This window comes from Candoia aspera, chromosome 3, assembly GCF_035149785.1.
Source record: "Candoia aspera isolate rCanAsp1 chromosome 3, rCanAsp1.hap2, whole genome shotgun sequence".
Lineage (NCBI taxonomy): Eukaryota > Metazoa > Chordata > Lepidosauria > Squamata > Boidae > Candoia > Candoia aspera.
This window is the reverse complement of record NC_086155.1, coordinates 197350137-197372516: the sequence shown is the minus strand read 5'-3', so window position 1 is coordinate 197372516 and position 22380 is coordinate 197350137. Positions and strand designations below refer to the sequence as shown.

General features: G+C 39.5%; 1 protein-coding gene across 1 annotated transcript in view; it reads right to left on the bottom strand.

Moving 5' to 3' along the window:
* FER1L6 (fer-1 like family member 6) overlaps nucleotides 1-22380 on the bottom strand; it is a 96478-nt gene that overhangs the window by 56516 nt on the left and 17582 nt on the right. The window contains exons 2-13 of the mRNA XM_063299650.1: nucleotides 20752-20834; nucleotides 19389-19515; nucleotides 14393-14447; nucleotides 14174-14305; nucleotides 13394-13456; nucleotides 11934-12012; nucleotides 9042-9198; nucleotides 7670-7856; nucleotides 6840-7032; nucleotides 4325-4653; nucleotides 2995-3103; nucleotides 1415-1601 (exon numbers count right to left, since the gene is read on the bottom strand). Coding sequence (XP_063155720.1) covers nucleotides 1415-1601; nucleotides 2995-3103; nucleotides 4325-4653; nucleotides 6840-7032; nucleotides 7670-7856; nucleotides 9042-9198; nucleotides 11934-12012; nucleotides 13394-13456; nucleotides 14174-14305; nucleotides 14393-14447; nucleotides 19389-19515; nucleotides 20752-20834 — 1701 coding nt within the window. The remainder of the gene's footprint in view (nucleotides 1-1414; nucleotides 1602-2994; nucleotides 3104-4324; nucleotides 4654-6839; nucleotides 7033-7669; nucleotides 7857-9041; nucleotides 9199-11933; nucleotides 12013-13393; nucleotides 13457-14173; nucleotides 14306-14392; nucleotides 14448-19388; nucleotides 19516-20751; nucleotides 20835-22380) is intronic.

Genomic DNA, 22380 nt, shown 5'->3' with positions numbered 1-22380 from the left:
ATATGATCTACTGTTTCTTCTGCTTCTGAGGGAAGATTTGATACCAATCTTCATATGTCTGAAGGGTTGTCATATAGAGGACAAAGTGAACTTGTACTCTGTTACCTCAGGAGCACAACTAATGGATTGAAACCACAGGGAAGTAGATTCAGTTAAATAGTTAATGGAAGTTCCTGATGGTAAGTGCTGTCAACTAGTGGACTAGGCTGCCTCATGAAATGGTATGCTCCCAATTACTGGAAATCTTCCAATAGAAGATGGATAACTTCTGTCTTAAATGTTTAATAGATCCTACTCTGAGCAGGACTTGATGACCTCTGAAATTCCTTTCAACTCTTTGATTCAATGAAAAAGTCCAGAAAATTGAGAATTCAAGCACTCTTCATTCAGCAATGCCCTCATTAAAAAGAATCTGAAATGAAGTTCCCACATCATCACTCACTGGCAAGTGGTGGGAGGAACTGAGGACAATTTAAGGACTTTCTTGGTTTCTTTCTTGTCCTCTCACCTTCTAATGCTGGAAATTATTTATGACAGAGTCAAAAATAAAAGAGAAATGAAGAGAAGACGGAATTCTGCCACTACCACTGCAACAGCAGTGAAGGGACTGAGGAAATATGGGAGGACTGGAGGAAGGATTGCGACATAGCTACATTCCTGATGATGTCAAAAGGACTCACTTGGTGATCAAACTCCCTAAGTTCTGATGAAAAGAGCCTTTTTAGCTATAGCAGTGACATGATTGGTGGTGACAACAGGAAAAGTTTACTCTGGCGGCACTTAAACAATGGGGCTCCATGCCTCAAGAAGCCTAGTTGGCAACTTATTTGGAGGTCTTTCATTAACTGATTAAAAGCATCACATCTGGGATGTCATCTCAGAAAACTGCAGCAAGTGGCCAACCTTGTCCAGACTTGGAAGCTAAGCAGGGTTACATCTGGTTAGCATTTGGAATGGAGACCACCAGAGCATTCCATGGCTGTAAGCTCTGTATTGCTGCCAAGAAAACGGAATGGTTATGTCCACATATTGTCATCAGGATTTGAGTTTGCCTTGAGGGCATTTTATCTACCACATGCTTTTATTATCTGATCATTTTAGCATTTTGTCTTTTTAAAAATGATTTTCACGTTTTGTATAGTTTTAACTGTTAGTTGGCAGGAGCATTATATACACATGAGAAGGACAGGCTATATACTATGATTTGCAAATCTTGGTTTCAGATCAAAATGATCTGGTAACCACTTTAAGACACTGGTTTATATTTAATAATTGCTGCTTCTAAACTGCACGGCTCAGGAGATGATTTCACTGGGACGATTAGCCAATATAGCAACACTACAGCTTGTGTTACCATTTGAAGGGTCCTGGTTAAAGAGAACAAAAGATGGAGATTTATCAGACATGAATCTACCTGTTTCCTTCGGTGATTAATGGCTTTTCAGGAGATGTGGTAGATATCAGAGGCATTGCAATGTCATGTGAACCTTCTTCTGTTCCTTCGTGCAACAAAGGGGCACCTTCTTCCTCTTCACCTTCATGGGTCTTCTTTTTCCCCCTGGCTCCAGACGACGCTCCATCAATCACATTTCCAAAGTTCCCTAAAGGGACAAAACCAAAAGTACTTGTCAGGATGGCAAAATGAAAAATAAAGACATCGATTCGATAGGAGATAAAGACGAAAACAATTCTAGCAGGTCATTTCTTCCTCTCTTTTTTTTTTTTAAAAAAGGATGCATAACAAAGTTTTTCAGATTTCAGTTCTAGAGCAGTGCTCCTCAAGCTTAGCGACTTTAGGATTTGTGGACTTCAACTCCTTTGAAGTCCACACATCTTAAAGTTCCTGAGGTTGAGAAACACTGTTCTAGAGCATTCATCCTGTTGATTCTATTTCAAGTGGAATCAAAGATTTTTACAACTCAGTTTTAAGAAATGGGAGGATGGTTGATAAAAATAAATAGAAGTTCAGATACTAAGAAACAAAATAGCTTTTGTTGTTGTTGTTGTTGTTGTTGTTATATTTAATATTCCACCTTTATTTTGTACAACAGAAGGCAGAATACATTATGTTCCTAGCTCCTATTTTCCCCAAACACCACGCCTGTGAGTTGGGTTGGGATGAGAAAGGGACTCACCCAAAGTCACCAAGCCAGCTTTCATGCCTAAGAGAGGACTAAAATTGCTTATTTCTCAAGTTGTTAAATTCAGAAGGGTCTCTGAACAACCAAGTACATTGTAGCCTTGTATATACAGTAAATACTGCCCTTTCTATGCAATATTAGAAAATTTTCAAGGGAACTTTTGTTTTGTTTTCTGTGTGACTTAAAATTTTTAAGACACACTGGCTAAAAGTGCTTTTGTGGATAAAAATAAAGGGGAAACATTCCATTTTGTTTTTCTTCTGACATTTCCCACCTTTCCTCTCCTCTGAGTTCTGCAAATGATTTACTGATAGTCCCTATTAAAGTTTAATCCTCTTGCTGATTTTTGAAATTGTAATGTTTAATAAAATTACTATATATATAAAAAAGAGAAATACTAGCCAGCATGAGAAATGGAAAAGCCTCTCCCTTAATCCTTCTTAAGAGGGTGGAGAAACAGGATAAGAGCTCTTAACTACACAAATACACTCACGAGGTTCTGACGTATTCAGCCTCTCCCAAGCCCCAAGTTTTAGTAAATATTAGACTTATTTGCCTAAAAGGCCTTTACACCCAAGCTGATAATATAGCCTTGTTATCTTGAGATAACAGCTGAAGTAATGTGATTGAAAGAAGAGTTAATTAAAAGACATGTTGGATTTTTCCTGAAGTTTGATACTGGCACTGAATCAGGCACCCTTTCTCAGGTGGAGGGCAAGATGTGGTCTTTTTGTGGCATTTGAACACACTTTCTAAATTAAGTAAAGTTATTTCAAAGAACCGCCAAATCAAATGGATAATAGCAACATCAGCCTGGAGAATTTCTATTTGAAACAGAATTTTATACACATACCAATAGATACTTCAAAGCTTATTGGCTTATCTCCAACCTTCCTATCAATCATTGTTGCTTCAAAAAATGCCCCAAAGAGAAGGAATTCCTCAAGTTGTTCTTCATGGATCTGATAAAACATAACAATAAATAAGAGCGAACCTGTCTTAAAAATGATTGAATTTGTAATGGCTTACATATGAACAGACACCAAGATATGCCCAGAAAACTTTGGTATACTGTTGGTTTCATATTTGTTGTGGGACATCTGTTTACTATGGAACCAAACAAAACAAACATGAAAGGCATATCTCCACTGTTTATTTTACTTTTTAGATTCCTTTAACTGAAACAAAAATGAATGGGAAACTAGCAGATTGCAAAAAAATTACTGGCCTCAAGCATAACCTTGTTTTGATAGTTAGACGTATCCTCTTATCATGGGTAAAATCCAGTGAGATGAGACCATTGAGAAGCAGATGAGCTTAATTATGGTTCAGGGCCCAGATAAGCTAGTCAGAAACCCGGTGGGATGGAACTATGATGCAGATATAGCTGGGAGGATGCTGCAGGCTTGCTAGCTTTGAAGGGGTCCACCTGCCATCATTTTTTTCAGTCATAAGGTCTTTCTTTGTCTTGCTGTACTCTTCAGTATTACTGAATAGTCTTTGATTGCTGACTTGGGTAATATGATTATGTTATTTTCTTATACTGCCTTGGAATAAAGCCTCAAATACTCATAGTGTGAGGTCATGGTTTCTGAATGCAGAAGAGCCTGTATGTCATGTTCACCGTTCCAATGTTAATGGTGCATCGTGACGTTTCGCATGTCATTTGGCTGATGCGTGTTTCGTTTGGGAAGGGAGGAGGATTCTGTCTCCTGGGCTTGTTATCTGTATGCAGCTGGATTGGAATGTGTTTGGTTTATCTCGTGTGTTCAAGTTTTCCTTCCCAGGACATCAGCAGAAACTGTTACCGGCACCTGGGGTGGGGAGTTTGAAACTGTTGGGTGAGGGGAGGGATTACATTTGTGCCGAGGGTTTTTAGTTTGTATTTGGCGTGCTTTTGCTCATTCTCAGCTTTCTCTGTAATTGCATACTATTCTTTAATAAATCAGATACCAGTAAGCTTCTACTTGTGAGTCTGGTTTTGTTAGGGTAGGCAACCATTACACTGTAACCCAACCCTGCTGGGAACTGCCGTTTAGTAAGGAAGCGGAAACGTCTGATAAAAACTCCCAGAGAACTACCCTTCCCAAGGCTCTTTCAGTAGGAGCAGTGTCATCTAAAATAAGATCAGCCCTAAGTCTTGGGATTCAACAGTAAAGCAGATGCAGATTTTAATTATTTACCTCAGGGGGCACATCAAAGGGTTCCACCTCCACATCTGTTGAATTTGTTTTATCTGAAGGGGAAGGCGACTTGCCATCTTCTGCCCCTTTTGAAGTTTTGGAATCTTTGTCCTTCAAAGGCAGCTTCACATCCTTGATGATCTTTGAGAACTTTGATTCATGGGCTACGCCAGAGGGGATTTCCACTGCAAGCTCAATTAGGAGACGTCCCCTAAAAGAGACACCTTCCCCGTATCCTTCGTTGAGCTCCTGATGGTCATCCATCAGGGTGTGATTTCTGGGTGAACCATAGAGATTGATCCAAGCAGGTCCAAAAGTAGGCAAGAAACCTGAAAAAAGGCACACGTTCCACAAAGACAAGCATAATAAAGCAGGAGAGGAACAAAGATGCCCAACACAAAGCAGGCGTGCCAATATACTTTTGAGTTGGCACCGTAGCTTGCCACTTGGCTTACATATTGATGCACTTGTTTGCTAGTAAATATACATAAGTAAATTATAGTCCTGAGCAGAAATTTCATGTTGACTTTTATATAATCATAAATGAATGATGTCTGTGCTTTATTGGTACCTTATTCCAAGGCAGTATATGTGTCCAACAACCCAGGTTAGGAAAGCAAGAGAGCTTGATTTCCATCAGAAGAAGTTCCAGCAAAGGGAATCTGCTTTGAAAACCAAGCTCTTGGATGGCTTTTCCTTACTCTAAAATTCTAGATATGAGTAGTGAACTAAAATAACAGGAAATGCATTGTGCAAATATTTAGATCCTATCATTTCTTCCTCAGTGCAGGGAAAAAGATTTCAAGGGCTACTCACCTCTTCCATGGGAAGAGTATGGGTATGGGTGGGTTGGGCAATTCAATCTATCATGTAAGAAGAAGTAATATATTCTTTAACTACCATCCATGCCACATGGCAAGAGAAGAATGGCTTCATAAAATGCTGTAGGACATCAAAGGAAAGTTGTAGATGGCACTCATTCTAGAACCCCAGTCTCTTGAAATCCCTTGCTCCATTGTGAAATAACAAGATATAGCCCTCTTCCCAACTGTCTCCTTTTTCTGACAGACTCTCCCCTCATCCTTCCCATTCACTTTCTCAAATGAAAATACATATAAAAGAGGTAGAGATTCTGAAATTCCCAGGTAATCACATCTGACTATGCCTAGGTGTATCACTGGAAATCCAGATGAAGATGATGACAAAAATCACGATATGGATGGGCTCTGGATAGATAGGAATCAGCCACTCTCCTATATATATCAGAATTGGAGAGATAAAGCAATTTCTTCAAACTTTCTTCAGATCTGAAGGATGAACAGAGGGGAATAACCTACTGTATGATTGTTGACATGCTGTCAGGCCCGGCTCAAGAACAATGACGAGTCAGTGCATTCAAACTCCAGTTCTTTATTTGCTCGCACCGTATAGACAGAATCTTGCCAGACTAAAGCTACTCTAACTGACCTAAGAGGAAATAACCTAGGAGACTCTAGGGCAGGGCTATCCTGAACATCTTTGTTCTCCTACCATTGCTCTCCAGACTGTGAATCCTCTTATCTCCTTAGAATGTGCTCCCTCCTTCCTGAGAACCAGCAGTAGTGCCGAAATCCACCATACATGACCTTCCTATAATGGCATGTGGGAATGACCTTGGGAGACAGGAGGAAGAGCTGCAGCCTAGACAACAGTCTGATAAACAAAATCTGAGTCCAAAGGAGGGGTGGGGGTGGAGAAAGAATCTCAGAACAGACCCTCTCTAGTTTATGGGAGAGTAAAAGTAAGAGAGAGAAGAGGTACTTTCAGACTTGCAGGATTCTGTTACTGCAATGTTAGTACTCGTGGTTGGTGCTTCTTGTCTGGACTACCTCAACAGGCTGACACTTCCTAACTTCTCAGAAGTGTCAAGCTGAGTAGTGGCAACAGTAGTGCTAGTAACAGAGTGACAAGCGAATGCTTCCAACAGTCAAAGGGGCCTCTGGTTGTAGACACTGAGGCACATTTTCTTGTTCTAGTCTTGCAAAACTTGTCCAACTCTTAATTACACACTGTCTGGCTGTATGTTCGCAAGAAACATGACGGAAGTGTAAAATAATTAGCATATTGCATACTGCTGTGCTTGCTTTTATAACTTAGTCACCTTGTTTTTAATAAAAATAATTTTAATTATATAATTAATTAAATTACTAATAATTTTGTGCATTTTGCTTGGAGGATCTCAACAGAAAGACTATGTACACATCCCTTTTTATGAAGCTACGTCACTTTCATTTTCTAAATGGATATTAATATCTCATATCTAAGTTATATCATGTTATAAAGAAATGCCCATCTTTAAAAATCAGCTCAAATTTAATAGTTTTTTTTTTACATATAAAGAATCTGAAGTCTTAGGTTACATAGCATTCTACAAGAATAAATGGGGGAAAAACCCTTCTCCTTTATAACACAGATTTTTTAAAAAAATAATAATAATTCAGGATTTTACGAATCAGAGAAGTATTTAACTCTTTACCTTTATCACCATCCTGCTCATTTGAGATCTTCTTCAGGTCTATGAAATGAGTTGCCAAAGCCACATCATTCATGCTGCCTTCATCCCATACTTGGATCTTGACTCTCCGGCATAATGGGGGAAACATTTCTTTAAAGACAACCTGTTCATGCCACACAGGATCAGCGCAGTTTTTTTGCACTGTGGTCCGTCCCTAAAACAAAACATATTATTTATTAACAGGGTTGTTTTTACTGTATTGTTTTATTGTTTTATTGTATTGTACTAATATTTTATTCCTGTTTTATTGTAAACTGTCCAGAGTCACTCTTTAAGTGAGATGGGCAGTGATTAAATTTGATAAATAAATAAATAGGCTGGTTGAAAGATGTCACCACCAAACACCAGGTCTACTCTAGCTGTAAATGGTAGTCTCTAACTTATAACTTCCTTCCGGATTCTGATATTCATGAAAAATAACAGAAACCCCCAGTGCCTTTTCTACCCAAAGGAAGAAATCTACATGGGATCCTACTGGGTGTGATGAAGAAGGGAATCTGATGAAAGTTCCTAAGGATGAAGATACAAACTGTACAAATAGTGGAGGCATTTGTGGTTTGTTCCTTTATTGTGTGCCACCCAAAGTCTTGTGATTGTGGCAGTATACAAACATGGTAAAACAAAGACATAAATTGCTGGTGTTGCTAACATAGCCCTGCTCATTCAAAATTCATGACAGCAAAGTTAAAAGTTTTCTGCATTTTTAGCTGTCAGGGGACAAGAAGAAAAAAAATAAAGGCTGTAGGAGACTAACTGGCCAGGAAAGGCACCCTCTGTATGCTCCCACTTACCATCTGACCTGCAAACATGACAAGCACAAATGGATCCACCAGGTCCTTACTATCACCTATGAATGCTTTTGTGACATTGGCCATGATGCTAGAGTTCATTTTCGGAAGCCCCTCAGCTTTGTAGATTCTCACGTAAAACCTAGCCCAAGGTCTTTCTGATGGAAATCCTTTCGGAATCAAGAGGTTTCTGGAAGCGGGTGGGGGTGGGGGAAAAGAAAAGGAACAGATGAGTCAACCTCTGAAAAAAACTCAGCAAAGAGATTTCAAACAAACAGTTGCATCCATCAAAGTAACTCAGAGCTTGATGAACCCTTGGCTGCAGCCCCAAAACTGCCATTTTGAATGGATCAATAGGGGGAAATTATTAATATGCAGAGAATGATCAAGTGACCTTTAATTCAGTAGTTTAATGGAATCTTAATTGGATTTATTACATTCAAACCTAAATTAAATTCAAATTTAATTTTTTAAAAACTAAGTCTAATTTGATGTTGAACTTGAAATTACTGTATCTCTTTGTCCAGAGTGTTATTCAAAGACTAAGTCTAGCCCTCTGCTTGTAAAAGTTGTAAAAAGTTATGTATTCCAGGTCAAGTAAAGATTTGACTGCTGGCAATTACATAGATGTTTTCCTGGTAGCAATATGGAAGCGGTTTGTCAACGCCTTCAGGATTTTTACTTGACTTCCCAGTCTCAGCTCCAATTCTGAGATTTCCTAGTGGCCTCCCATCCAAGTACTAACCAGGCTCAGCCTTTGAAAAGATCACCAAGGGCAGCCAGGCACTCCTACCTGCTGTCAGATATTTTAGACAATGGCCCATATTAAACAATAAAAGACACTAAAGACTAAAGCTAAATATACTATTCATGCAAGTAATGGTGGAAAGGCATTAATAAAATCAAAGAGCAGACAGAGGGCCCTCAGTTCAAATCATGAGCATGACTTGAAATAGAGAGTTTAAATCCCTTCTCCCTTCCTGTGCAGATCTATCCTGCCTTCTCCCATGATTGCTATTTAGCCTTTTAAAATGCCAGTCTGCATGGCTCCAGTCTAGCCAGGAATGAGCAATAATATCTCAGAATGGGACTGAAAGGGAGGTGTATAATACATACCTTAGCAACTTTATTTTATCCAAATTTAACTATCAGAACTTCCCTCCATCAAATCCTGAGATTCTGCAACAATTAAGAATGCTGTTTCTCCAGAGACCCTTTACCCAAAAGACCCCCAACATATAGCTGTGATAGATTTTGTCAACCATCACCTAAGACCCATGTTATTCCTGCAGGGTTTCTGTCATTTTGCGTGGAAGCTGCTTTCCCTATATGGGATCTGAGGGCCAGCCAGAGAAAAAGCAAAGTTATGCCCTACTTCTCTATCTGCTCTTCCGCATCACTTCCTTTCTGAGCCACTTGTATCAGGTCTCCTTTTCCCGCAACGCTGATGTCACATTTCAGATATCCCTTGACTCCTGTCCTAATGTCAGCGGGATCCGTGAGAAGGGCCCACTTGTCACAGAACTGATGACCTGGAAAAAATGCACAAATGAGAACAGCACCCAGCCAAGGTTTTGAGATCCCTGCTTTTCAAGGGTCACATACATCAGCAGATGGCAATATATCAGCAGCAGCAATTATGTCTGCCAGATGTATCCAGGGGAGGGGTCAAAAAAGCCAAGAAGTGCCCAGCCTTCTTCTATGTCTGCTGCATGTTTAAAAAAGGCAATGCTTTGATTGCTGGTCATGGCCACCCTCCTCCTAAAGACATCCTTGCTGCCTACCCTGAAAGTTAAGCTGGAACCCCAAAAGCAAAAAGAAGAGAAGAGGCCATTCTCCTTCTTCCAGCCTCCTTGGGCAAGGCTGAAGCTGGCCATATGGAGATTTGCAAAATTAAATTGCCAGAGCTCCATAAGTAACAGCATCTACATTCTGAACGCATGAGGGAGCATCACAGACCTCAGACTTCATCTCTGGACACGGGGTTGCGTCTTTCACAGGACCATCATGGAGTTATTGGCCCAATGTGTTGTATGAAGCCAATCACTGTGGTTTGTAAACTGTGGTTTATGGTCTATGGCTGGGGAATTCTGGGAGTTGAAGTCCACACGTCTTAAAGTTGCCAAGGTTGAGAAACACTGGTCTATGGAATACAGCCTATCAGAGCTTGTTAAAAGTTCATGGCCATAAAAGCCATGGCTTAACATGATGTGGGAACAGCCCATGTGACAAGTCCTTCCTCTCCACAACATCTGATTTTCCATGTAGCTTTGTAACATCTAACACAGTTTCCTGAGTCTAATTTTCTCACTTTGTACCTTTCTCTTTCTCCCCAGGAGTAGTCAAATGATAGAGAGCTGCAACAGGGGAAAGTTCAGGATCACAACAATACAATCATGAGAGAGAACAAGAGAAATTAGAAAACCATTGTATTATAATGTGATGTTTTGGAATTAGTGGGTTTAATTTTCAGAATGAACTGTAAATTTATTTATTGTATTTATATGTTACTTTTCTCTGGTAGTTCAAAGGGTCCTTTCTCTTTAATTCTAACACAACTGTGTTAGTCCTTTGCTGCAAAAAAGAGCAGAGATTTGTGGCACCTTAAAGATGCATTAATTATGCATTAATGCATTTATTATCTCATGTATTTTCAAGAACACATCAAGAACAGGCTTGTATTTTTTTTCCTTCTGCTTAGAATCTTTAATCCCCTCTAATGTCCAGTGTCTAAAATCATAAAATAACTTATCTTTGTTATGACTTACAATAGCCAGGATAGCCAAAATAAGTTTGTTTCCCACAAGAAGCTATTTATTTTTTATACTTAATTCCAAAATCTTATAGTAAAAGTCAATAGAGTTTATAACTTTCTTAGATGAAAATCTTATTTAGCCTTTTGGTGTTTGTTTCAAATTCTTTAAGTTCTTAAGCTTATCGATAATTTTTTTATTGTTCAGAGTTGAAGCTAAACTCACCCGGCGACTTTTCAAACTTGTCATTCTGAAGGTCTCTAATAGCTTTAAGACAGTTAATAGGCAATTTCTGAAAGTGATTAGAAAGCAAGGCTTGCAAACTTAGTTTCCTTTAAAAGGCTCTGCCGCGGTTGCAAGCAAGATGGCTAATCCCTTCGCCTCCTGGCGCTCAAACCTGCGGAAAACTGCTGTTCTGCAGTCTCCTCACCAGGAGCAGTCATCTGGAGCACATGTGGGTGACCTCCTGACCTCCCCTTATCCAGCAAGGTTCCAAGGAACCGGTCTACACGCCGGTAGTGGAGACGTCTTCAGTTCTCCATACCTCTCCCGGAAGTCGAACAATGGTACTAAATCTCGTTATGAACTCTAGCTCAGCTAAAACCAATGTTGGTAACTCTATTTCTGATGGATTATGGTCACCTTTAGGTTAGTTACAACAACCCTGGGGTGTTCAAATATTCTGCCTCTGATTTCTGGATGTTGCCTTTTCTTACATCAGGTTGGTACCAATTTTCAACCTTCTAACACAGCAGAAGTCACAATCCAGATTTGTCCACTCTCAGGGGAAGCCTTAACATAGATGATTCAATATGGGAAATTGTCATGAGCACCGTTGAGCTGAATGCATCAGCACAACGGTACACATAACAATACCACGGAAACAAGAGCAAGGGATTAAAAGATAAGCAAAGCGATGCACAACAACAGACACAGACCCCGAGGAGAAGGGAACGGGAACGACCCCGGCCGGAAAATCCAGTCAAAAGAACACAAAGGGGGAAGAAAGAGTGACAAAGACAGGGCGGATCACGAGGCACGCCTGGAGCTGTCAGCAGGAACGCAAAGGATATCGCCCAGCTGAAAGCAATCACCGGCCGGAGGAAGAAGACGATTACGAGAGAAGCCCGGGGCACCAGCAGGGCCCCCGCGACCCCTCACCTACCGGCAACGAAGCATACAGGACTTGGGGGGATGACACAACCCAAGGTGGGGGGGGCGCTGACCGGCGCAGGCTATTTAAACCCCGTACCGGCGCGCTCCCTTTACTCTCAGCTTTTTCTAGCTATGCACTATGCTGAAATAAACCAGAACCTGATCTTCCCTAAATTAGTGTCTGTGTTTTACTCAGTAGTAGGCAGCGCATGACAGAAATGAATATGCAATATCTACACAGTCCAGAAGTTTGTTTTTTGTTTTAATAGCAAATTAAGTGAATTAGCCTTGAGATGCAACAAGCTAAGCAGAAAGATCTATTTAACAAAAACATGGATTGCTGAAAATATCTCACTTACCTGGCTCATTGTAAACAGTCCCCAAATCTACTTTGAAGGAGCCAATCAATACGCTCCCTATGAGTTTGTTATGCATAACCTGCAAAGGGAAGACATGTGAAAAGTTTATCTACCAACCTATCAACCTATCAACCTATCCTACCTCAATCACCAAAGCAACACTACCAGAGAAGTTCCATTTCTGGAGTATCAACTTCCATGTAATAAATTTTGCGTTCTTCCTCTATACTTCATCTGAGCCCTCCAAAGGCAGAAGAACCAGAGAAGTGATTTTCCCTTGGAATAAATATTCTTGGGCCTATCTGTTAATCATTCTATAGTATAGGGATGGTGAGAAATAAACTGAATTTGAATTTAACTAATTTCGTATTTTCCAGGCAAAGTACAACAAAACAATTGAAATGCTTTTTTTTTTAATTGCAATGCCATTCACCATTTTTTAAAATTGTAATTAGGGAAAAGTCGGTACAAAACTCCAAATATTCATACAATTAATGTATAAAATGTATTTTGAAAAAAATGACTATTAAAAAACCCTATATAAAATGTCTTTGAATAAAATGTGTTTGGAGAAATATACATCAAAATGCATATATCTTTTAATATGAACATTTTTTTAAAATGTCAAATTTGGTGCAGCATATTTCACAGATCTGAAAAAAACAAGACATTGGAAGAAACTGAAATTTTGTTCGTTGCTAATATAATTCAGCTCTTCTTTCATTTTGATGACAGCTTCCAATCCTGCAGATTCCTCTGCATTTCTCCCTTTCTTGCCATTTTAATCCATTGCCATAATTCATTCTGGATAGAAGTGGCTGCAGGACAGGGTCAAAAAAGTCACGATGATGTCCATGATGGTATGATCAAAGCCCCATCCATTTTTGTTTCTTGCATCAACAACAGCCAAGCTTTGATCTCATCATCATCATAGCCACCATCTTGACTTTTTTTACCTCACCCTGCAGACACTCCTGATTCTGTAAGTAACATCACAAGGGACACTAAAAGGAATGTGATTGTTCATATTTTCTATCAATGCAATAGAGTAAATGAGTCCCTTAAAAGCTCCATTACCTTTGATTTTGCAAACAAATTCGTTACAACAGTGTCACAAAGAGACATGAATTTTGGATGTTGGCTGTGAATCTGTCTTATTTCCTATAAAGAGGACCTGATCATAAGACAGGCCAATCTTAAATGCTGATTTAAAAGTGTAATATAAAACACAGGAACCCAGCAGAAAACAGATTTGAGAAGAAAATGGATTGTTCCAATTACAGTCCCTTTATAAGATAAAGAGGCAGCATTAAAAATTCATGAGCTGCTTATTAGGATAAAGTAGTACAGTCAGTTTTGAATTTTTACAAATACAAGCCACCTCTCTTCTACGCAACATCAATGGTTCCTTTTGTTTTCAAACAACAGATTAATTGCCTGCCCAAGATGTATATACTTACAGAGATTTTGATAATTTTGTCAAATAGATGAACTTGGGGCCCAATGAAATCAAACAGAAAATACTGAGGAAGGAAAAATAAAACAGTAAATATAACAGAATTAAAAAGAGTAATCATGGGGAGAAATCGAAACGGTATCTTTAGATCTCATATCTTTAAATTTTCCAGCAAAGGATAACCTGAGAGAATTACATAGAGCAGTGTTTCTCAACCTTGGCAACTTTAAGAGGTGTGGACTTCAACTCCCAGAATTCCCTAGCCAGTATGCTGGCTGGGGAATTCTGGGAGTTGAAGTCCACACCTCTTAAAGTTGCCAAGGTTGAGAAACACTGGCATAGAGGAAAAGGTGGTTTTCCATCACTGTGGTTCTCATCTAGTTGAAAGGCTACTTTATTGTTATATTTGAATCTTAACAATTGATTTCTTGCTTTTTCTTTTTTTTTTCACTTGGATCCTAAATTAAATCATAAGTCCTTCTCCTAAGGGACGAAACCTGGGAACCATGTTTTAGTGAAACTGTTAGGAGACTCTAATGAGATTCTTAGCATGCTCAAGATACAGGTTCATTTGCAAGATATCTTAAAATGTATTCTGCCCTAAAGCTCATATCACTCTAAAATAGGTAAGTATGCCTAAAGATGGGATAAACCAATGCAAGTTCCCTTCAACAGGTGGCAGAGCTGGCCTTTCAACCACATTTATTTATTTGACTAAAGAAAAGCAAAAACCAAACCAGCTGGGACATCTGCATTTTCTAACCAATCAGCTCAATTTACATACTTCGTTGTAAAATGGTGCATTGGTTCCTTCTTTGACCGTTGTCTGCTTCTTTTCATCCCCAATTTCTATAATCACCACCGGATCTATATTCTCACCAACAAGCTGTCGTGCTTCAATGATGGTTATGGCAATCTGCGAGAGTGCAATGCAAATTCAACTCAAAATCCAAAGGATGTTTGGGGCCTTCCCAAAGACACTGGCCACCATTTTGTACCTTACCTGGTAATTCTGGGACTTCATTTCCATTTCATGGATCTTCCACTGCACCTTGGCTCTGTTTCCATTTCAGAAGATAAAGACATGACTCAGTCTTCAGAAGCTACATTTTGCATTGGGAACAAGTCTAATATGATGTAATTTGCCCATTTCCATACCCAGATATGGAGCTTGCTTAAAACTGCAAGTTTTTCAGAGAACTATTAGAATCTAGGCAAGAATCCAAGCTTCAGAGCTAAAGCATTTATAGCCCTGGTTCGCATATATTTGTTCTAAGAATGATTGTTGGGAGAACCAGAACTGGCCTGGTTCATGTACAGCATAAAGCATAATGCTCAGTTCACTCAAAATGTCCAACCCAAGCTAAAACTACATTTTCAGGTTCATTCCCCAAAGAGCTAGGAATCTTCCTGAATCCTTGGGAGCCTGATGTAATGGACACTAAATAATGCCAGCACTGATTAAACCATGAGGTTTGATGGCTTCATATGTTATACAACTTTGGAGACAAATCATCATTTCATAATAGGGTCAGGTTTTGGCATTCAAAAATCCTATGTTCAGTCAGCTGGAGAACTTCTATCAGCATTGGAGAAAATGGCAATCAATCACTACCATTCATGGTGCATCAACATTGCCTTCTGGATTAAAGGCACTATCTGTCATGAGTACTAATGGTGAGCAGGAGAGGGCCTCGATCCAGGGTGGAAAATGCATGCGTAGTACTGAGGAATTAAGCAGCCATTCAAAGAGACACAGATCAGACCCGCCTTAGCTTTTGGGGTTTATATGTCTGGGTTTTTCCCACGCTTCTTCAGTTTGTTAGGATTCTGTTTAATGTAGCAGTAATAAACACTAGAGACCTACTCCTCGTCTCAGCGTGATTTCTGACTGTTAGGACACTATCATCCTCAACATGACTTAATATGGAGGACACACAAGAGAGTGCTCTGCTCATTCTTTTCCTAGAAGCATACAGCCATCCATTCTAGGAGCAAAATGCTGGAAGAAGTAGGACTTTGGGGTTTAGAACTGGGCAGCCCAAACATTTCATTTGGAATGAGTGTTTAGTATATTTTCATATGCGAAGCCTGAAGTGGCTGAATTCACGTATAAGTTATATAAGACTTTCACAGGAAGCCAGAAGAATGTTCATCTATTTGGTCATCAAGTGTTGTGGGAACACAGGAAGATTTAATTATAAATAAAAGGACTAAGATGTATATTGAAAAATATAACTTGATGTCATCTATGCCATTGTAGGTATATATGAAAGTAGGAATCAGTAGGTTAGTAATAGTTGCATTTTACACTGTAGTGAAAGGGGATAATGGAAGAACCAGAAATGAGAGTTTGAAAATATCGTAGACATTCTGAAGGAATGTCATCCAAGTGAAAAATTCTGATAGAAGAGAATATATGTAGCTCAGGGCTGAACTGTTTATATAAATAGCTTGTCCTGCCAGTGTTGGTGGGGGTATGGTTTTCTCCTTGGTAATTCCTTGGTTAGGGTATGGTTTTCGGTCTGATTGTTTGTCTGGTGTTAATCCCTGCTTATCTGGGTGTGGGCTGCTGGAGAGGATGCGGTCTGGTCTTTCTGTGTCCTTCTTAGCTTTGTTTAATTGTCTTTTTTGAATGGTGTGTAAAAGTGGTTTATCTCTGTGTGTCTATTGATGGCTGACTTGTCTGAGTGCCAAGCTTCCGGGAGTCCCGGGGGAGATGGGCAGTGATAGAAATTTGAACAATAAATAAATAAAAATAAAATTCCCTAGCATCTTTGGATTTGGCTTGGTCTAGGATGCTCACAGTTTCCCCGTTGAAACTGTGGTTGGGTCTGCCCATGTGTTGTGAGATTAGGGAATTTCCAACATGTCTTCTGACTTCTGGTTGGATGTGCTCTGCTAGTCTTCTGCCTGTCTGTCCTACATAGCGGCTGTTACAGTCCTCACACTGTATGTTGTAGATGACGCCTGTTTTTTCCTCTCAGGCCACTGGGTCTTTTGGTTTACTTAAGGTGTCTTGGAGGGCTTTAGTTGGTTTGTGTGATGCCGTGCGGTTGTAACAGTCTGTTGGTCGTTTCTGAGATGTTTCTGATATATGGCAATGTTATCCTTTTCATAGCTTCTGTTGGTTGTGCTGTAGTGGGTTGAGTGGTCAGGCACTGTGAAAAATTATTCTGCCAGATAATATGACTGGATGGGATAGGAACAGGTTGAGAGAGTTCAGAAGCTGATCGGGCCATTTGTAGATGCAAGAATGAGTTAGAGTGTTTGGTGAATATCTTTTTTGAAAAAGGCCTGTTTGTTCTGAATACATGGTTTCAGCATACACCTCTTCTTATGCACACATGGCAAAGGAATTAAGAAAAATCCAAAAACACAACTGATTTGATTATGTTGAAAGACTGAGAGAAGTAGTAAAGCATGCAATGGCAGCAAGAAATTCTGAATATGGGGCAGTTCATTTTTGGAGAGTATCAAGAGAAGATCTTGGGGGACAGTAGAAATGGAAGAAAAAGAAAGAGGTGAAATAAAGAAGAATGAAAGTAGAATGACTATAGGAAGAGAAAGTGCAAGTCCTGTATGAAAAAGCAATAGACTAATTTCCCAGCAGAAGAATTGTAAGTAGTTATAAGAGAACATGAAATCTGCTTGGAACAGAGTGAAAAATATTATGTTGGACAGTGCAAATATCGCTATCCCCTAAAAGTTGGAGATAGTAAGTAGAGTGCATGTTGTAAAGAAAAAGTAGCAGTGGCTGTACTTAAAAGGATGCTTCTGCCCACACTGTTATAGGGAGGTGAGAGTTGGGCATGTCAGGAATAACATAATAATAAGTTGAAGGCAGAGGGAACTGGGTAGCTAGGAATTATGTGTGGTGAAACAAGAGATAAAACCAGAAATGGATGGATGCTAAATGAATATGGGCTGACCATCGTAAAGGATAAATATACTGTATTTATGTTCAATATTATATTTGTATTTATATTTATTTATGGTATTTTAATACTTTTATCTCTGTTGTAAACCACCCAGAGTCCCCCTTTGCGGGGCGATGGGTGATGGCAAAATGTAGTAATAATAAATAAATAAACAAACAAACAAACAAACAAACAAACAAACAAATGTATGTATGTATGTATGTATGTATTATGTAGAGGTGGTTTGGTCACACAGAAGGAATAAGAATCAGACCGAAAAGCAAACCTATGAAAGAAGAGTGAACATGTTGACAGAAAGGAGAAGCTTGAGAAAGTTGTGGTCAGGGGAAGTTGGTGAAACTCTGAAAAACAGAATTTTGCAAAGTTTGAAGCAGTGCATGGATGTGTAAGCAAGGCTAATTTGGAAGGATAGAAATGTACAGAGAAGTATAGTGAAAATTCTAGGTATAAATTAAATTAAATTAATTTCATTTCCTTTTTCTTAGGTCTTTAATTTCTTTTGATTACCATTTCTTACTCCTTTTCTGCCATCTGAATAATGTTGCTTATCCTGAAATGGAAGAGGGTGTTGGGAATATACATTTATGAATTCTTCTGGTGGATAGACTCAATAACAGCAGCAATGGGTGCACTGTTGGAAGATCTGAAGGACCAGGTTGGGGACAGATCATCCTGGAAAAGATCCATCTTTGTGGTTGCTAAGAAGTGACACTGATTGGACAGCACATAATCAATGTAGGTTTCCTCTTTTTAGAATCTTAAAATATGCCTTGGATACCCAGACCAATGAATAAACTACCTGCCTTACTCAGAAGCTTTGAGTAACTTTCATCCTGGTCTGCCCAGTTACTCTTAAGAGAATACTTTGCTGACATGGAAGTTCTTTCTATGCTTCCCTATTCATTGGCCACAACAATGGTGGTGGATCCTGCCCAATATTCTGCTAGGACATCAGCAGAACTGGGCAGTAGTTTGGAAATAAACTACTACTGGGCAGTAAGGTAAAGGTAAAAGTTTCCCTTGACGTAAAGTCCAGTCGTGTCCGACTCTAGGGGGCGGTGCTCATCTCCGTTTCAAAGCCTTGGAGCCGGCGTTGTCCATAGGACACTTCCGGGTCATGTGGCCAGCATGACTCACGGAACACCGTTACCTTCCCGCCGAAGCGGTACCAATTAATCTACTCACATTTGCATGTTTTTGAACTGCTTGGTGTGCAGGAGCTGGGACGAGCAACGGGAGCTCACCCCGCCGCGCGGTTTCGAACCGCCGACCTTCCGATCGGCAGCTCAGCGGTTTAACCCGCAGGCAGTAGTTTCCAAATAAAGTTTGGAAGTGATTTAGAGCATGTGGGAACACAAACATAGCACCTGTAGCTCCTTAAAGCAGCTGCATCTTTTCCAGGGAAGCAGACAGGTGTTGCATTCATGCCCATAAATGCTCAAAAGCATCTTTTTGGAATTGAATGTGTAGCAATTGCACAGCCCTAGTGACTTATTCAAAACTTACTTTGAGTTTAAATCTTAACCACATAGATACTGTTTTCAGCTCAAAGAGCAAAAAATAACATTGGGAAAGTTGAGGTTGTTTGCTTGCCAAACTACAAGAATTCTTACATTATATTATATAGCCATCAGTCTCATATATATGAGAAATACTGCTGTATAAGTGCTTTGCAGCTTCATCTATCAAATGGACCTAGAAGGCTGATTCAATTTCCACTGAAGTCAGAAACTTGCTTCTACAGACAAGAGTGAAGGCTAAATCAGGACTGTTGATCTGTTCCTTCCCACTAGCTTCTGAGAAAATCTCTGGCAATTACTATCTCTCTTCCCCAACATGCTTTTAGGAAGGACTTGAGTCTGGTTCTCTTCCTGTCACTCTTTCCAACTCAGACCTTTCATCTGATGCAAGCTTGTCTTCAGATGGCAACATTTTGGTGACATATAGATCCTGCCAGATAATGGAGAAACATGACAAATTCCATGGTTTCCTGTCTTTGGCTAGGTCAACAAGAGATTGGAGAATTTAGCAAGGGAAGAAATTTTATGACCTATATACCTTTTGCTCCAAGACCCTGAGACTCCAAAGCTACAGACCGAGCCAGTGTCATCATACATCATGTTTTCTTGTTCCCCATCTTGACCACTCACAATCTCATGCTGCAGACTTCCAGATTTCTCCTCCTCTGTTGAAGGGAAAAAAAAAACTTGTAAGCATGGATTCTATGGTAGAAGCAAGCAAACTGTGGCCTCCCTATATAGATCATGCTTACTGAACTGTAGTCCAAAACATGAAGAGGACACCATGTTGCCTTTATGGCATGAATTCATGCCTTAATAAATCCTATCCCACTACTTTGGTTGAAATGCCTGACTAACAATAACAGTAACAAAGCGCTATATGATCTATTACTCATTTATCTGTTCATAATTAAAGGGGGAAAGGGGGGGATTAGAAGTTTCTTGGTGACATCTCTGTGGACAAGTTAATCAGTCCCCTTGACATCTAGGTTCAGTTTAGATTTGTAACTGTACAGTATTTCTCTCCTTCCTCTCCCTGAAAAACAAATCCCAAAAGAAAAAGAACAGTTGGATAAATGCAGAGAAGATCTTTGAGATATCAAGCAAGTATGTGGCTGAGGAAGTTCATTTGTGATAAGTAAGGGGACTTTCAGAGAAGGTTGCCTTCCATTATTGATGTTTTTGAAATAGCTACTGTGTCTAACTATTGCATAGCTACATGAGTTAGGCTGAGCATTAAGGTTAAAGCAGGCGAGGGCAATTTTCTGCTCAGAAAACCCTTGTTTCAAATTCTTAGAGCCTTCTCTGATCAAAGGTGCTGAAAATAAAAATTTCCTGCCATTTTGGGATAAGCAATGCTCAATAGCGTAGGCCCTAAAATAGGTTTAACATTCTTAGAAAAAGCCAGACCCTTTTGTTCTATCCTTTCCCTCTTCTAAGAAGAAAAGGCCTAAAGATTTCTGGACCTTGCCTACTGTGGTTCCTGGTCATCCAAAAATGTTAACTAAGGTCTCAAACCATCAAATGTTTGTCCACCTCTGATCTAAAAACCTACCTTCTAGTCTACTAGAGAAATGCTCTACTGGTAAGGACCAGAACCAGATCTTCTCAATGGTAGCTGCTCAGTTTTGAAACATCCTGCTCATGATTACAGTGAATCAGCATGGAAAATGGCACACACTTTGTGACTCACAGAAAATTGTCTACTGATCCAGCACTACTGATGCTTGAAAAATCCTCCCTTTAAAAGGGCCCTATGTTCAGAGTTCAGGCTTCACTGGGACAAACATAACATGTTATCACGTTCTTTATAGTGGACAGTATTTCTGATGTCCCAAAGAAGCCATTGCCCTGGGGCATTTGGATATCAGATGACATCATCTCAAACTAGGGAGACTTACCTACTGCTCCCTTGTTGGCAATCATTAACCCCTTGTCTCCTTTTCTCTTCATCTTCATCTTTATTCCAGAGAACAATCCTTTTCTGCAAATAATAGTACGAAATAATGAGGAGGAGGAGGAGGAGGAGGAGATTTGCATAGAAACAAGACTTGCAGTCCTTCTCAACAGTGTTCCAGCAGCCTCTTCTAAGATGCTATTCCATTCTTCTACCCTTTATTTTCTATTTTACTAAGGAAACTCAGTCTTTGCTACACTATTTTTGACACATACACCCCCGACCATAGAGTTCTTTTTCTTTAATGTTTCTTTTTTGTTTCATTTCTGCTAAAAATTGTGGTTCTTCCAAAGCTGTTGGTACCACCACCACCTTTGTAAGTAAGGATGGTGCTCTTTTGACTATATTAGAATCTACACTCAGAAAATGAATTTGTTCAAATGTTGCACAGGTGGTACACTTTACATTTGTTTAAAGGCATAGTAGTTAGGCAGGGAAGTAGGTGCACAAAAAAAGAATCCCATACTAGATGCAGGACACAGCTTCCCCACACTTCAGTTTCTTAAAAGCTTTGAAGAGGAAAACTTAGATGCAGATGGACATGGATTCCATTCTTCATTCTTGCCCTGCTATTACTAAGAGCATCCACTGCAATAATCACTGGCCATAACATGGCAGGCACAACTAGGTGATCAAAGCCTCACTCTTTTTTAATGTGCATCACATGCATGGCACATATGTAAAAGGGGGGAGAGCTTTGATCACCTGGTCACACCCACCAGTGATCATCACCATAGACATCCATGGCTATAGGTTCTGCTGTTAATGCCACCATAAAATAATATGGCCAAATAATAAACCATTTCAAATCTCTCTTGCATTACAGTCTACACAGTACTGGCTAAGCCAACATGTTAGTTTTGGTTTAGTGCAATGTTTCTCAACCTGGGCAACTTCAACTCCCAGAATTCTCAGCCATGGCAATCTGGAAGTTATCCAGGTTGAGAAACACTGGTTTAGTGTGATATATGAACCCAACTGTGGCAGCTTGTATTGCCACCTTGCTCCATTTGTTTGACTACAGCAGTGTTTCTTAAACTTTTTGCTCTTAGAATTCCTTCCCACTTTTAAAAATTATGGAGGACCCCAAAAGAGCTTTTGTTTGTATAGGTTATATTTATCAATATTAATCAATATTTACCATATTGAAAATTTAAACTGATGCATTCATAGAATATTTAGTTACTGAATCATGTAAAAAGAACAATATTAAACCCATTAGATATTAACAATAAAATATTTTTCATGGAAAACCCCTATATTTTTTAACAAATAAAAAATAATAACAACAAAAGTGACATGGTTTCAATTTTTTTCAAGCATCTTCAATATCTGGCAAATCATTTTGATTTTGCAGACCCTTGAGAGGTTCTTGGGGAACCCCCAGGGGTCCTCGGGCCACACTTTAAGAAACACTGGACTACCATAAGAAAGCTGGACCAGACAGATGTTTGATCCTACAGTAGATAAGCTCTTTGAATCAGAAACTGGCTAGCAAGTTACTGTTTCTCCCACTCCTCTTGTGGGCTGCACTATTCACAACAGCATGAGCTTAAGGAATGTTTTCCAGATA